Below are 11,922 nucleotides of genomic sequence, written 5' to 3'. Positions count from 1 at the left end.
TCATTTATCGGGCAGGATGTCCTATGGTGATTTTTTTAACCTCCTTGGTGGTCACGGATCATTTTGACAATATGCTGAACGTTTTGATCTTCTCCCCGAAACACCGCACACAGTAGGGTCGGTTCTCCGCCTCATCTTACTGGCCCCATGTGCCGTGTTTGCACAGTTGATCCCTTCCTCCCCTCTCCCAGCTGTCCCGCCGCACCCAGCGCACCCTCGCGGAATTCCAGCTCCGACTCCATCTCTGGGATTAGAATCGCGGGGAGGGTGGAGCCGCGGGCGAGCCCGGAACACAGTTACCGGCTCCTGTTGTCCACCGGAGCGCGAAGGGAGAGGGACGCGACAGACTGAGGAACGGAAGAGAGAGGCGGGGGATGTGTTTGGCAGGTCATACGCTATTCCGGTTCGCCGTTCGGTTAGTTTCTCGGCAATGTTTCCAAGAGTCTCGGCGATCCTACCTCTTCGCCCCCTTTCCCGCCTCCCTTTGTGCTCTGGAGGCCCGGAGGCGTCGGCGGCTGCGATTGTGCTTCTCGGTGCTCCGCACGGAACGGTCAGGTACCGCATTTCATTCAGCGCTGTTGGTCCCCGCAGGTCTTCAGGCAATCCCCATACCCCGTCCCGTACGTACATGCACTTGTCATTCTCCGGCTTCCTGGGGTCGATGTTAGAAGCCATTGCTTTCAATCTGAGGAAAGGGACATTCCAGAAAAATAAAGGACTTGCCCAAGGTCACAGTGTCCGTGGGAGACAGAGCTAAACTTACATGCCTGGCCTGCTGCCCTGTGCTCTTTTTACTACACCGCTCCTCGTCTCTCGTTTTATCCAGGCGCCAGAAGCAAAGTTTTATTTTTATTTTTTGTCTCCTAAGACTGTGATGGTCTCATTCCTGTCTCCATCTATTCTTTAGTTCATTATTGAAAGTACTTACAGGGTGTTAAGGGCCAGCAGTGGTGTTAAGTAAGCCCCGAATAACATTCCTGCCATCACGGAGCTTATAGTTACACCAAGTAGGCAATTCAAGAGGCGTAATATCTGAGATAGTATAGGCAGCACAAAATGCTCTGTTAACTTAACGAGTAATTGCTGGGCGAGCAAATAGGGACACTTAACCATTGTAGTTTTGCGGTACCCTGTCTGGAAAAGAAGTCTGATAAAATCTGAAGGCGGACCCAGGGATGGAGTTAGCCAGGCAAGAAAAGGCGTTGCAGCATAGTTGGGGTTGGTATTTATTCTCTGAGAACTCGCATGATTAGGAAGACTTAATTCTACTGCATATATTCCATACAGTACGATTTGGGGCCACTGTGGTAAGTACAGCACTGAAGCAGGTTGGTAGCAGTGGCGATGGGAAGAAGTAGCTGGATAGAGAAGAAAAATTGCACAGGTAGAATTGATAGGGTGCGACATATGATGAGATAAGGGTAGGACAGTCAGAGCAAAGATCTCAGCTGTTTGCCTTGAAGGATTAGGGTACCATTAATGTTAACAGAAGAATGAGGAGCAGCTTTGAGAAAGCTTTTCAAATATATCATAGTTTTCAGATTACAAAAATATCTATTTATGGTAAGAGGCCCATTCAGTACTGCTGGGTGAAAAATGGAGTCAGTCTGAGAGGGGAGCGCTTGAATGTGGTTTCAGATGTGTTGCATTTGAAGCGATGAGATGCTCTCAGTGGAAACAAGTTCAGGTGGAAGGTTAGGGCTAGCGTTTTATTATTATGGTGTTATGGAGTTACTTCCTATGCATGACTTTCCTGGTATAAATATACTTTTTGTGGTACTATAGCAGTCTTGGAAGAAAACGTGGAAGTACAGGTTATATGTGAGATTCATTCTTCTGATTGCCACCTTTCTGTTATACCTTTAATTTTTTTTTTTTTTAGCTGAGCCATCCTGCCACCTGTTGGTAGCTCAGCGGCAGCTCAGCTCGGGCTGAGAATTGAACCAGCGACCCTGTTGCTCAGAGCTCGCACTCTTGAGCAAGCTCTTAACCAACTGAGCCACTCGCCAGTCCTGTTATACCTTTAATTTAACTTTCACATGTGAAATAATAATTAGAGCATTTTCGTAAGTTGAGTAATGAGGGTCCTTTGTACTGATTATGAGGATACTAGTTATGCAATGGGTTTTTTATTCCAATTTTTAAGTGCCTGATGTTTTAGCCTCTGACATTTTTATAAGCAGATCAAATAGTTTGTTTCAGCATTTTTGGAAATAGACATTTTCTTTTTCTTTAAAGAGCCCCTAACCTGGTACTACTATTTGCTAGCTTTGAGAACTTGATACAGTATTTAACCCAGGATCTGATACAGGGTCTTGAGATCAACTGCATCAGAATCACCTAGTTAAATGTGTCCTTGGACACCATTCCAAACTTACCAGCTAAGAATATCAGAAATCTAAGTTTTAAATAAGCTCCCTAGGTGATTCATATGACCTCGAAAGGTTAGAAACCATTAACTTAACCTCTTCAAACAACAGTTCCTTCAGTAAAACAGGAAAAACAAAACCTGTCCCATAAGATTGTAAGGATTTAAATAACATATGAGGTGTGATCAACAATATGGTGAATGTTAAAATAAAAAAAAAATTATTACAGTGAAAGACACATTGCCATTAATCCCCCTCAAAGTACTCCCCTTCACTTCAAACACACTTATCCCGTTTCTCTTGCCAATTTCTGAAGCAGTTCTGGAAGTTCTGTTTCGTGAGTGTCGTTAGTTGCGCTATCTTGGCTGCCTCGATGTCCTGAATCATTTTGACTTTGAGGAAGAGCCAGAAGTTGCACGATGCCAGATTCAGTGAATAAGGTGGATGAGGACACAGCGTAATGTTTTTATTTGACAGAAATTGCTGTATACCAGAAGCGATGTGTGACATGGAGCATTGTCATGATGGAGGATGATTTACTGCACACTTTGAAACACGCCTTCTCTCAACCATAGCTTACACCCAACTGACTGCACCGAACAAGTTGAAACTTGTCACACACTGTTACTAGTGTTTGATGCGCCGCTTCCTGTGTTAAAGATCCCTGCCTTTCCATTGGATGGCACTTGGCAGCAGCATTCACTGTATTTTGTGATCACAACAGAAAGGCTCCGTGTCATATAACCCTTCTGGTATGGCAATTTCTGTCAAATAAAAACATTATGGTGTGTCCCCATCCACCTTATTCACCAGATCTGGCACCATGTAACTTCTAGCTCTTTCCCAAAATCAAAATGACCATGAAAGAAAGGTAAATGTTTTGAATCGTTTCAGGACATTGAGGCAGCCATGACAGCGCAACTAAATACACTCATGAAAGAGGACTTCCAGAACTGCTTCAGAAAGTGGCAAGAACAACAGGATAAGTGTGTTCGAAGTGAAGGGGATTAATGGCAATGTGTCTTTTATTGTAATAAAATGTTTTTATTTAAACATTCACCGTATTGTTTGATCACACCTTGTACATAACATACTCGCAGCTATTGAAATGTGGTCCTCTGACGGACACCATCAGCATTAGTTGAGAACTTGTTAGACATGCCAACTCCCGAATCCCTCCCCAAAGCGACTGAATGACAACTCCTTGGTGGGACCAAAGAATCTGTGTTTTAACAAGTCCTCTAGGTAATTGTTATGCATTTTAAAGTTTGGGAAACAGTGCTCTATACTGTTTGCTTCATGAAGATAGAGACAATAAAATTCTTATTTACTAATATATCATTAATGTGCCCAACACAGAGTAGATATTCAATTCACTATATTTAATGAATGACTTTTTATACACTATACCATCTTACTGAAACTAATACATTCATTAGTTTTTAAAGTTCTTTAATATCAAATATCAAAATATTCTTCTTTCTATTCCATTTTAGCTTAGCTTACAAATGCTGATTGGTTAAATGGCACATAGCTCAATGAGAAAGTTGGCCAGATTAGAATAACACCCAGATTTTTTTTTTCTTAAAGAAAGTAACCTTTTTTAGATAGATTTTTTTTTATTTTCATAGTTTAATTATGACTTTTAAAAAAGGTATTATATCATATTAAGAACAAGGACTTGGTAGTCAGATTTGAGTTTGAGAATAATAAATTGAAATTTATTAACGATGTCAGTGTTTCGCAACCTTTTTTTAATGTCATGAAACACATGGAAAGTGATAGTTATACCAAACACTGAGGTGAAAGGAAGGGGGCAAGCAGATAGGAGCACCAGCAGTTGCAGGCCTCACCCGGCCACCTCACAGACTAGGCGATCAATGTCTAATCACACCTGTAACCCATTTTGTGGCATACCGGTGTGTCTTAGGCCTTAGTGAGCTATGAGCTTCATGACCTTGGGTAAGTTACTTCACTTCCCTGAAAATCAGGTTTTCGTATTTGCAAAATGGGGATAATACCTACCTTGTGGAATTGATATAGGTATGAGAAAATTTACCAAAAAATATGTTTTATAAAACTAGGCACATAGTATATGTTCAATAAATGCTCAATTGCTGTCATTATGGTTGTTAACACTAGTAATAAAAAGCACTAGACCTACTGTGGTGATCATTTCATAATATATACAAATATGTAATCATTATGTTGTATACCTGAAACTAATACAATACTATATGTCAATTATACCTCAGTAAAAAAGGAAAAGGGAAGGGCATGAATTGAAAAAATTTTTAAACCCATAGAAACATTTTTTTGAGTCCTTGCTTTATTATTTTTTATTATATTTTCATTTTTTTCTTTAATCTTTCCAGGGCAAAAGGTAATATCCAAAGATATTTTGGCACTAACAGCGTGATCTATTGCAAGAAAGATGGGCAGTCCTCCGTTCCAACCCCTGAGATTTCCAAGGAGCCAGAGAACCAAGACAGTATAAAGGAGAATACGAAAAAAGACTTGTTAAATATCATTAAGGGCATGAAAGTTGAAGTAAGCACAGTAAGTGTACAAACCACAAAGCCGCCCAACAGAAGACCACTTAAAAGTTCAGAGGCTACAATTGGCAGTCTTCAAAAAGCTACAGAAGATGCCCCAAAGAAGAGGTAAATTGAACTACGATTTGAATGTGCTTGTTTGCAAGTAATATTTGAAACTCCAGTAAGCTGGGTTTTTTTAAAAAAAATATGGTTTTAAAATTTTTAGTCCATTTGCAGATGTTTCTTCAAATTCAAATTAAACCACTTACTCTTTCCTATACTTACTCTTCCTCTATACTTTTGTTTGGGCCTGATAAATATATTCTGTTTTGCCTTTCAACATTTATTTGCCTTGTAAACCAAGCAACAATTCTTGGCTCTGCAAAGCTTTCTCTAACCCTCCTGTCCCTGATCCCATCTCTCCATTTTGAGCCTCTATATATCGAGTATCATCTGAATACTAGTTAGTCTGGTAAAATCTTTATATATCTATTTTTTCCCCTGTTGTCAGTAACATTAAAAACACTCTTTTACTTAATTCTCCACTTGTTTGATTTATCTGCCCTGCTGGAGAGATGCCTTTTTAGAGCAGGACCTGTGTGCCTCATTGTTTCTCTTCCAGGATTTAGCATAGTATCTAACAGAATAAGTGCTAGATAATGCTTATTGACTTATTATTACCAGTGTCTCAAGGAGCCAAATGGATTCATAGATTTTCATTTATGTGAAATATTCATTCATCTATATAAAACAGATATGTGAAAACTGTGTTCTAGAAAAACTGTAAACTAAATATCTGCAAACAGATCATCTTAAGTGAATTTAGAAGCCGGATATGTGAAACCTATGCTGAAACCTTTTGTACAGTGCAACTATTTAAAGTAAAACAATCATTATTATATATGATTATATATAATTTACAAATTTTACATCATTTAATGATCACTGTTCAGTTCTGTTTTATCTGTGTGGATTTTATCTCTTCACTTTTGGTGAATTTTCTGAAGGCTAGACAGATATGCAGCAAACTTGTAGACTCTTAGAGACTTCTGAGTAACAGTGCTGGAGGTGTGTTTGACAATAAGTTTGACCTAGACTTGAATCACACACAGCTCTGCACATCCTGACAGAATTTTTAATTTAAAAATTTTAATTAAACCTTTTTAAATTAGAGTACATGGGAGATACTGAATTAATGATGGCTAAAATATCAGTTTGTAAACAGACTGTAGTAATTACTTGAGAAATGCTGTTATTCTATATTTAAACTAGAAGGGCTATCTGTATATAATCTAGAAAAAGGAAAAGAGTAGGGATTTAATTAAGAATTCTACACATTCTCTTACATATCAATATTATTAACTGCCACTTAGTTGCCTCTTTAATAAGTTGTTAATTTAACAGATAGTTTACATCCTAATTTGAAGGTAGCCTCATGTCTCTGAAGGACTTGTTTATATGAAATTTCCACTTTAAAAATTCCACCAAGCATGGAATTTTAGCATATTGGTTACAACTGTTTTCTATGACTTCCTTTGACCAGTAGTTATCAGTGCTCTGAGCTTATGTGTTTCCTCAAAATATTGTAATTGTGCTTGTCAAGAGCATTATATTTCACTGATTTTAAGTGCAGTCAGTGAAATTTTAGCATTTGTGTTGTAGTATAAATGGCAGTATTTTGTCTTAGTGATGAGTAATGTCTTACATCAATGACATCATTGATTCAAGTAATGACATATGTGACTTCAAGATCCCCATCAATGATTTCTCTTAGCAGAATATGCAGGTAAGGTAGATTCCTATTTCCCAGAATGACTTAATTTTTTATTATTTCCCGAATTTTTATGGAATCTCTTGTTTTCTACATTGTATCACATTGTATCAAAAATACCTCTGGAAAGCATAATTGGGTAGTAAAGAATAAGCTAATTCAAACAGTGAGTGCCCATAATAGGTACCGCTGCCTCCTCCTCGAAACAAAATAAAATTTAAAAATTATATATGTGTATAGAATAGTTAATAAGCAAACATACATATATAAGTGTTTATCTGGAAGAGTTGTTTAGCTCCTAGACTGTTTATGACCCATTGAGCTTTTTATTATAGTTATACAATTTAATTAACTATTATTGAAAGGTTAAAATGAGTTGAATGCTATGCAAAGATTCAATAAATGTAATTTTTGAAATTGCTTTCCACTTAGGTATGAATGCAACAAACATAAAAATTTAGGAAAATTCTGTACTCAGATTGCTTTGTAAGCATTTTTAAGTTCTTGCTCCATGTTTCTACTTAAACAAAATTTGGAAATATTGAAAAATGTACTATGTGGGGTGTGTGTGTGTGTGTGTGTGTGTGTGTGTGTGTGTGTGTGTTTGTATGTGTATAAAATCTTGAAACTTTTATATAAATCTTTTATATGTATAAAATATTGAAACTTCTATCAGTGGTCCTGTGTTCAAAGAAGAGACTTGGTCCTACATCCAGATTGGTGAATGAGGTGCATTTGTTTTGAGTTTTTAAAAATCTATCTTTTGGTGATGTCAGCAGCATGGCAGTGTGAGAGATCCTCCAAGTTTCTCCCTTTGAAGTTACAACAAATTGAACAGCTATAATTCAACAAAGGATTCCCTGCTCAACACACAAACATGTCTGAGAGATCCTCAAATTGAAACATCTGAAGGTGGGCGTATCCAAGTGAACAGAGGAGGAAGAAGGGAAGGAAGACGGACTGAGACCGGTGCCATAGATACACCCTGGGCTCACTGCTGCTTCTGAGGACTGAGAAGCAAGGGAGGAATTGGGTTACAGCATACATATTGTGTAGCTCTAAGGAGCAGTGGGATAGAATCCACATTCCTGCCTGAGTAGCCAGCACATATTCTGGCTAAACCCAGCGACAGAGGCAGAGATGGAACCCAAAGGTGTGGCAGGTGAGTTCTGGCAGCTGCCATTACAGGGAAGTAAGCAAGGCCACAAATGCATGAACTGACCTCTCTCTGCCCGCTCAACTCCCATCCATCACAGCAAAGCCTTGTGTACCTGGGACACCTCAGATAGCACAGCACTGCTGGCAGCATCTAGTTGCAGAAGGCAGTACTGGGATCTCCTGGGCTTGGAGCTCCATTGCCCACCGTATTTCCCAAGGGGGTGAAACCCCAAGACGGAGGTGACCTGGTCACAGAGGGGATGCCCACCACCCCAGGAAATGAGAGGCATTTTCCACTGTCAAGGCAACACCACCCCGCAGAGATCCCAGAAGCCCCAGCAGGGCAAGTTAAAAGAAAATAAAACCTGTGCTTCAGCGCCACCTACTGAAAAACAAAAGAAAGACCTCTAATTTATCAACTTCCTAAAATAGTGAAACATCGAATAGTTTTTTAAAAAGCAGATTTCATTCCCATAAATGTCTAGGCAAAGAAATAACCCACAAAACCATAAATAACTAAGGTAACAGGACAGCTCAGAAAGAAAATGAAATATCTCCAGAAAATAAAGACAGAAATATATGATTTAAATGATAGAATTCAAGATTGTAGTTCTGGAAAAACTCAACAAGATACAAGAAAACTCAGAAAGGCGGTTTAATGAATTTAAAAATAAAATCAACAAACAAAAGGAGTACTCTACCAAAGAAATTGAAACTAAAAAAGAATCAAATTCTGGAGCTGAACAATGCAATAAAAGAGATGAAGAATGAACTAGTGAGCTTAGGAAATAGAGTAGACCAGATGGAGGAAAGAATTAGTGATATCAAAGATAGAAATCTAGAAATGACTCAGAAGAAGAGAGAGATGGGAGGGTAAAAGAAAATGAAAGAACTGTACAGTAACTAGCTCCATCAGAAAGAACAATGTAAGACTAATGGGTAGTGCTTGCTTTGTCAGCACATACACTAAAGTTGCAATGATACAGAGAAGATTAAAATGGCCCCTGTGCAAGGATGACTTGTAAATTTGTGAAGTGTTTCATAAAAAAAATAATGGGTTTGCCAGAAGATGAAGAGAGGGAGAAGGGAACAGAGAACCTATTCAAACAAATAATTGAGAACTTCCCAAACCTATGGAAAGAACTGGATCCTCAAATCTAAGAAGCTAGCAGAGTACCAAATTATCTCAATCCAAAAAGGCCTTCTTCAAGGCACATTATATTAAAACTGTGAAAAATTTATGACAAAGAAAGAATTCACAAGGCAGTCAGGGAAAAGAAGATGGTAACGTACAAAAGAAATCCCATTAGATTATCATTGGATTTTTCAGCAGAAACCGTATAAACTAGGAAAGAGTAAAATCAAATAATCAAATTACTGAAAGAGAGAAATCATCAGTCAACAGTAATTGATCCAGCAAAGTTATCCTTTAGATATGGAGAAGAAATAAAGGTTTTGCAAACATACAGAAACTGAGGGAATTTACCACCACAAGACCTGCATTACAGGAAATACTGACGGGTGCTCTACCCTGAACAAAAAGATAAAAGGATACGAAACTATGAGCACGATGACAGACAGACAGAAGCAGGAAATTGTAGCCCTTCTTCAGAATAGGGTATTAAACACTTAAAAATAACATAAAGATTAAAGGAAGTAAAAACATTTTTTTTAAAAAAAGAAGACAATCTACTGCAAGTTGAAAATGAACTTGATTCAGCATAAAAAGGGATAATTTGTGACAACAAAAACATAAAAGGAGAGCAACAACTATGTATAGTGCCAGGTGGGTACTAGACTAATTGGGATCACTGCATAAGTTACATAAATGTCGAACCACTATGTTGTATACCTGAAACTAATATAAAATAATATTGAATGTCAACTATACCTGAAAAAAAATAACTAAATTTTTTAAAAGAAACAAAAAACATTAAAGGGGAGGGAGTAATGGACTGAACTTGCAACAGGTGAATGGAGATAAGATGCAGTCAGAAGAAAAATATGAAAATTTCTTTTACATAAACCTAATAGTAACCACCAAAAAAAAAATCAAACTGAGACACATAATATAAAAATAAGAAGAAACAGCGGGAAAAAAAATTGTAGTATACCACCAAACTAAAATAACAGAAACACAAGGGACAAGAAACAATGGAGAAACAGAACGACCAGAAAACAAAAGATAAAATGGCTATAGCAAATCCTCAATTATCAGTAATCACCCTAAATGTAAATGGACTGAACTCACCAGTTAAAAGGAACAGAGTAGCAGATTGCATCAAAAACCAAACCCAACTATACAAAGTCACAATTACGTTCACCAACTCACCCTAGAAAAAGTGCTACATACCTCGTTGCTGAATATCACTACAGTCACCTTTGAAGCACTCCCCTTGGGAAGCTATGCACTGACGCCAGTGCCTAGTCTACCCTTCAAAGCAATTTTGGAACTCTTCTCCTGGAATGGCCATCAGAGCTGTAGTCGTATTACCCTTGATGTCCTGAATGTCATCAAAATGTCTTCCTTTCAATATTTCCTTTATCTTCGGGTAAAGAAAGAAGTCATTCAGTTAGTAGGGAGGGTGTTCCAATACAGTTATTTGTTTACTGCCTAAAAACTCCCTCACAGACAGTGCCGTGTGACCTGGTACATTGTTGTGATATAAGAGCCATGAATTGTTGGTGAAAAGTTTAGGTTGTCTAACTTTTTCACACAGCCTTTTTCAGCACTTCCAAATAGTAAACTTGGTTAACTGTTTGTCCAGTTGGTACAAATTCATAATGAATAATCCCTCTGATATCAAAAAAGGCTAGCAACATTGTTACAACAAGTTCACAAACTTAATTGTCAGACCTTGTATGCTGCCTTGAGGAGATATATCTCAGCTGCAAGGACAAATCCAGACTCAAAGTAAAGGGATGGAAAATAATACTGCCAGCAAATGGCATCCAGAGAAAAGTGGGTATACTTGTACTTATATCAAACAAAATAGATTTTTTTTAAAAAGATTTTATTGGGGAATTGGGGGAGGGGAACAGCATTGGGGAATCGGGGAAGGGGAACAGATAAGTTGCTGCCTTTTTTTTGTTCTTCAGTCTAGTTGTGGAGGGCGTTGCTTCTCTGTCCCGTGTTGGTATTATCATTGCGCTCTTCCCGGGTGAGGCAGTCACTCGCCGGCCATTGGATGGTGCTCATGGTGGCTCACAGCAGCTCACGAAAGCGCACGCCAGCTGCCGGTCGGCCCCACTGCAGCCTACGCCTTCGCCTAGTGACTCATGGCAGCCCATCTCCAAGTCGAGCTGTTGTTCACCATCTTAGCTGTACAGGGCGCAGTGTCACTGGCTCTCATGTGGGATTCAAAGCGGGGCCCTGCTGCTCAGAGCTGGCATCCCAAGCCAACTCTTAGCCAACGTGCCACTCGGCCGGCCCCAGACAAAATAGATTTCAAGGAAAAAATGTAACAAAAGACAAAGATGGACATTTTATACTGATAAAGGGAATAATGCATCAAAAAGACGTAGTACTTATTCATGTATACACATCCAACCTCAGAGCACCAAAATATATAAAGCAACTACTAACAGAACTAAAGGGAGAAACTGACAAAAACACAATTATCGTAGAGGACCTAAATACCCATTGACAGCTGTGGATAGATTATCCAAACAGAAAATCAGTAAGGAAATATCGGCCTTAAATTACACATTAGACCACATGGACATAATTGGCATTTACAGAGCCTTTCATTCTAGAACACCTATAAAGAGCTAACATCCAAAATACATAAGGAACTCAGATAACTCAACAACAACAAACAACAAAAACAATCCAATTAAAAAAATGGTCAGATGGACCGGCCCAGTGGCTCAGTTAGTTAAGAGTTGGCTTAAGAGCGCGAGCTCTGAGCAACAGGGCCGCCAGTTCGATTCCCACATGGGCCAGTGACGCGCCTGAGCTGAGCAGTCGCTGAGCTGCCAACAGGTGCCAGGATGGCTCAGCTGGTGTAACAACAAGATTGCCTATTCAATGGTGGGCTGCGCCTTCCCGCAACTAAGACTGAACTCAGCTGAAGAACCTTGAGCT

General features: G+C 38.9%; 1 protein-coding gene across 1 annotated transcript in view; it reads left to right on the top strand.

Annotated features, from left to right (window-relative positions):
- The first annotated feature begins 332 nt into the window (after nt 1–332).
- The window catches only part of MRPS31 (mitochondrial ribosomal protein S31), a 34,998-nt gene continuing 23,408 nt past the window's right edge, over nt 333–11,922 (top strand). The window contains exons 1-2 of the mRNA XM_019651756.1: nt 333–555; nt 4,745–5,032. Of these exons, the coding sequence (XP_019507301.1) occupies nt 431–555; nt 4,745–5,032 (413 nt within the window). The 5' untranslated portion in view covers nt 333–430. The remainder of the gene's footprint in view (nt 556–4,744; nt 5,033–11,922) is intronic.

This window comes from Hipposideros armiger, unplaced genomic scaffold (assembly GCF_001890085.2).
Source record: "Hipposideros armiger isolate ML-2016 unplaced genomic scaffold, ASM189008v1 scaffold_165, whole genome shotgun sequence".
Taxonomy (NCBI): Eukaryota; Metazoa; Chordata; class Mammalia; order Chiroptera; family Hipposideridae; genus Hipposideros; species Hipposideros armiger.
The sequence above is the reverse complement of the archived record's forward strand: the minus strand, read 5'-3'. Positions and strand labels throughout refer to the sequence as shown.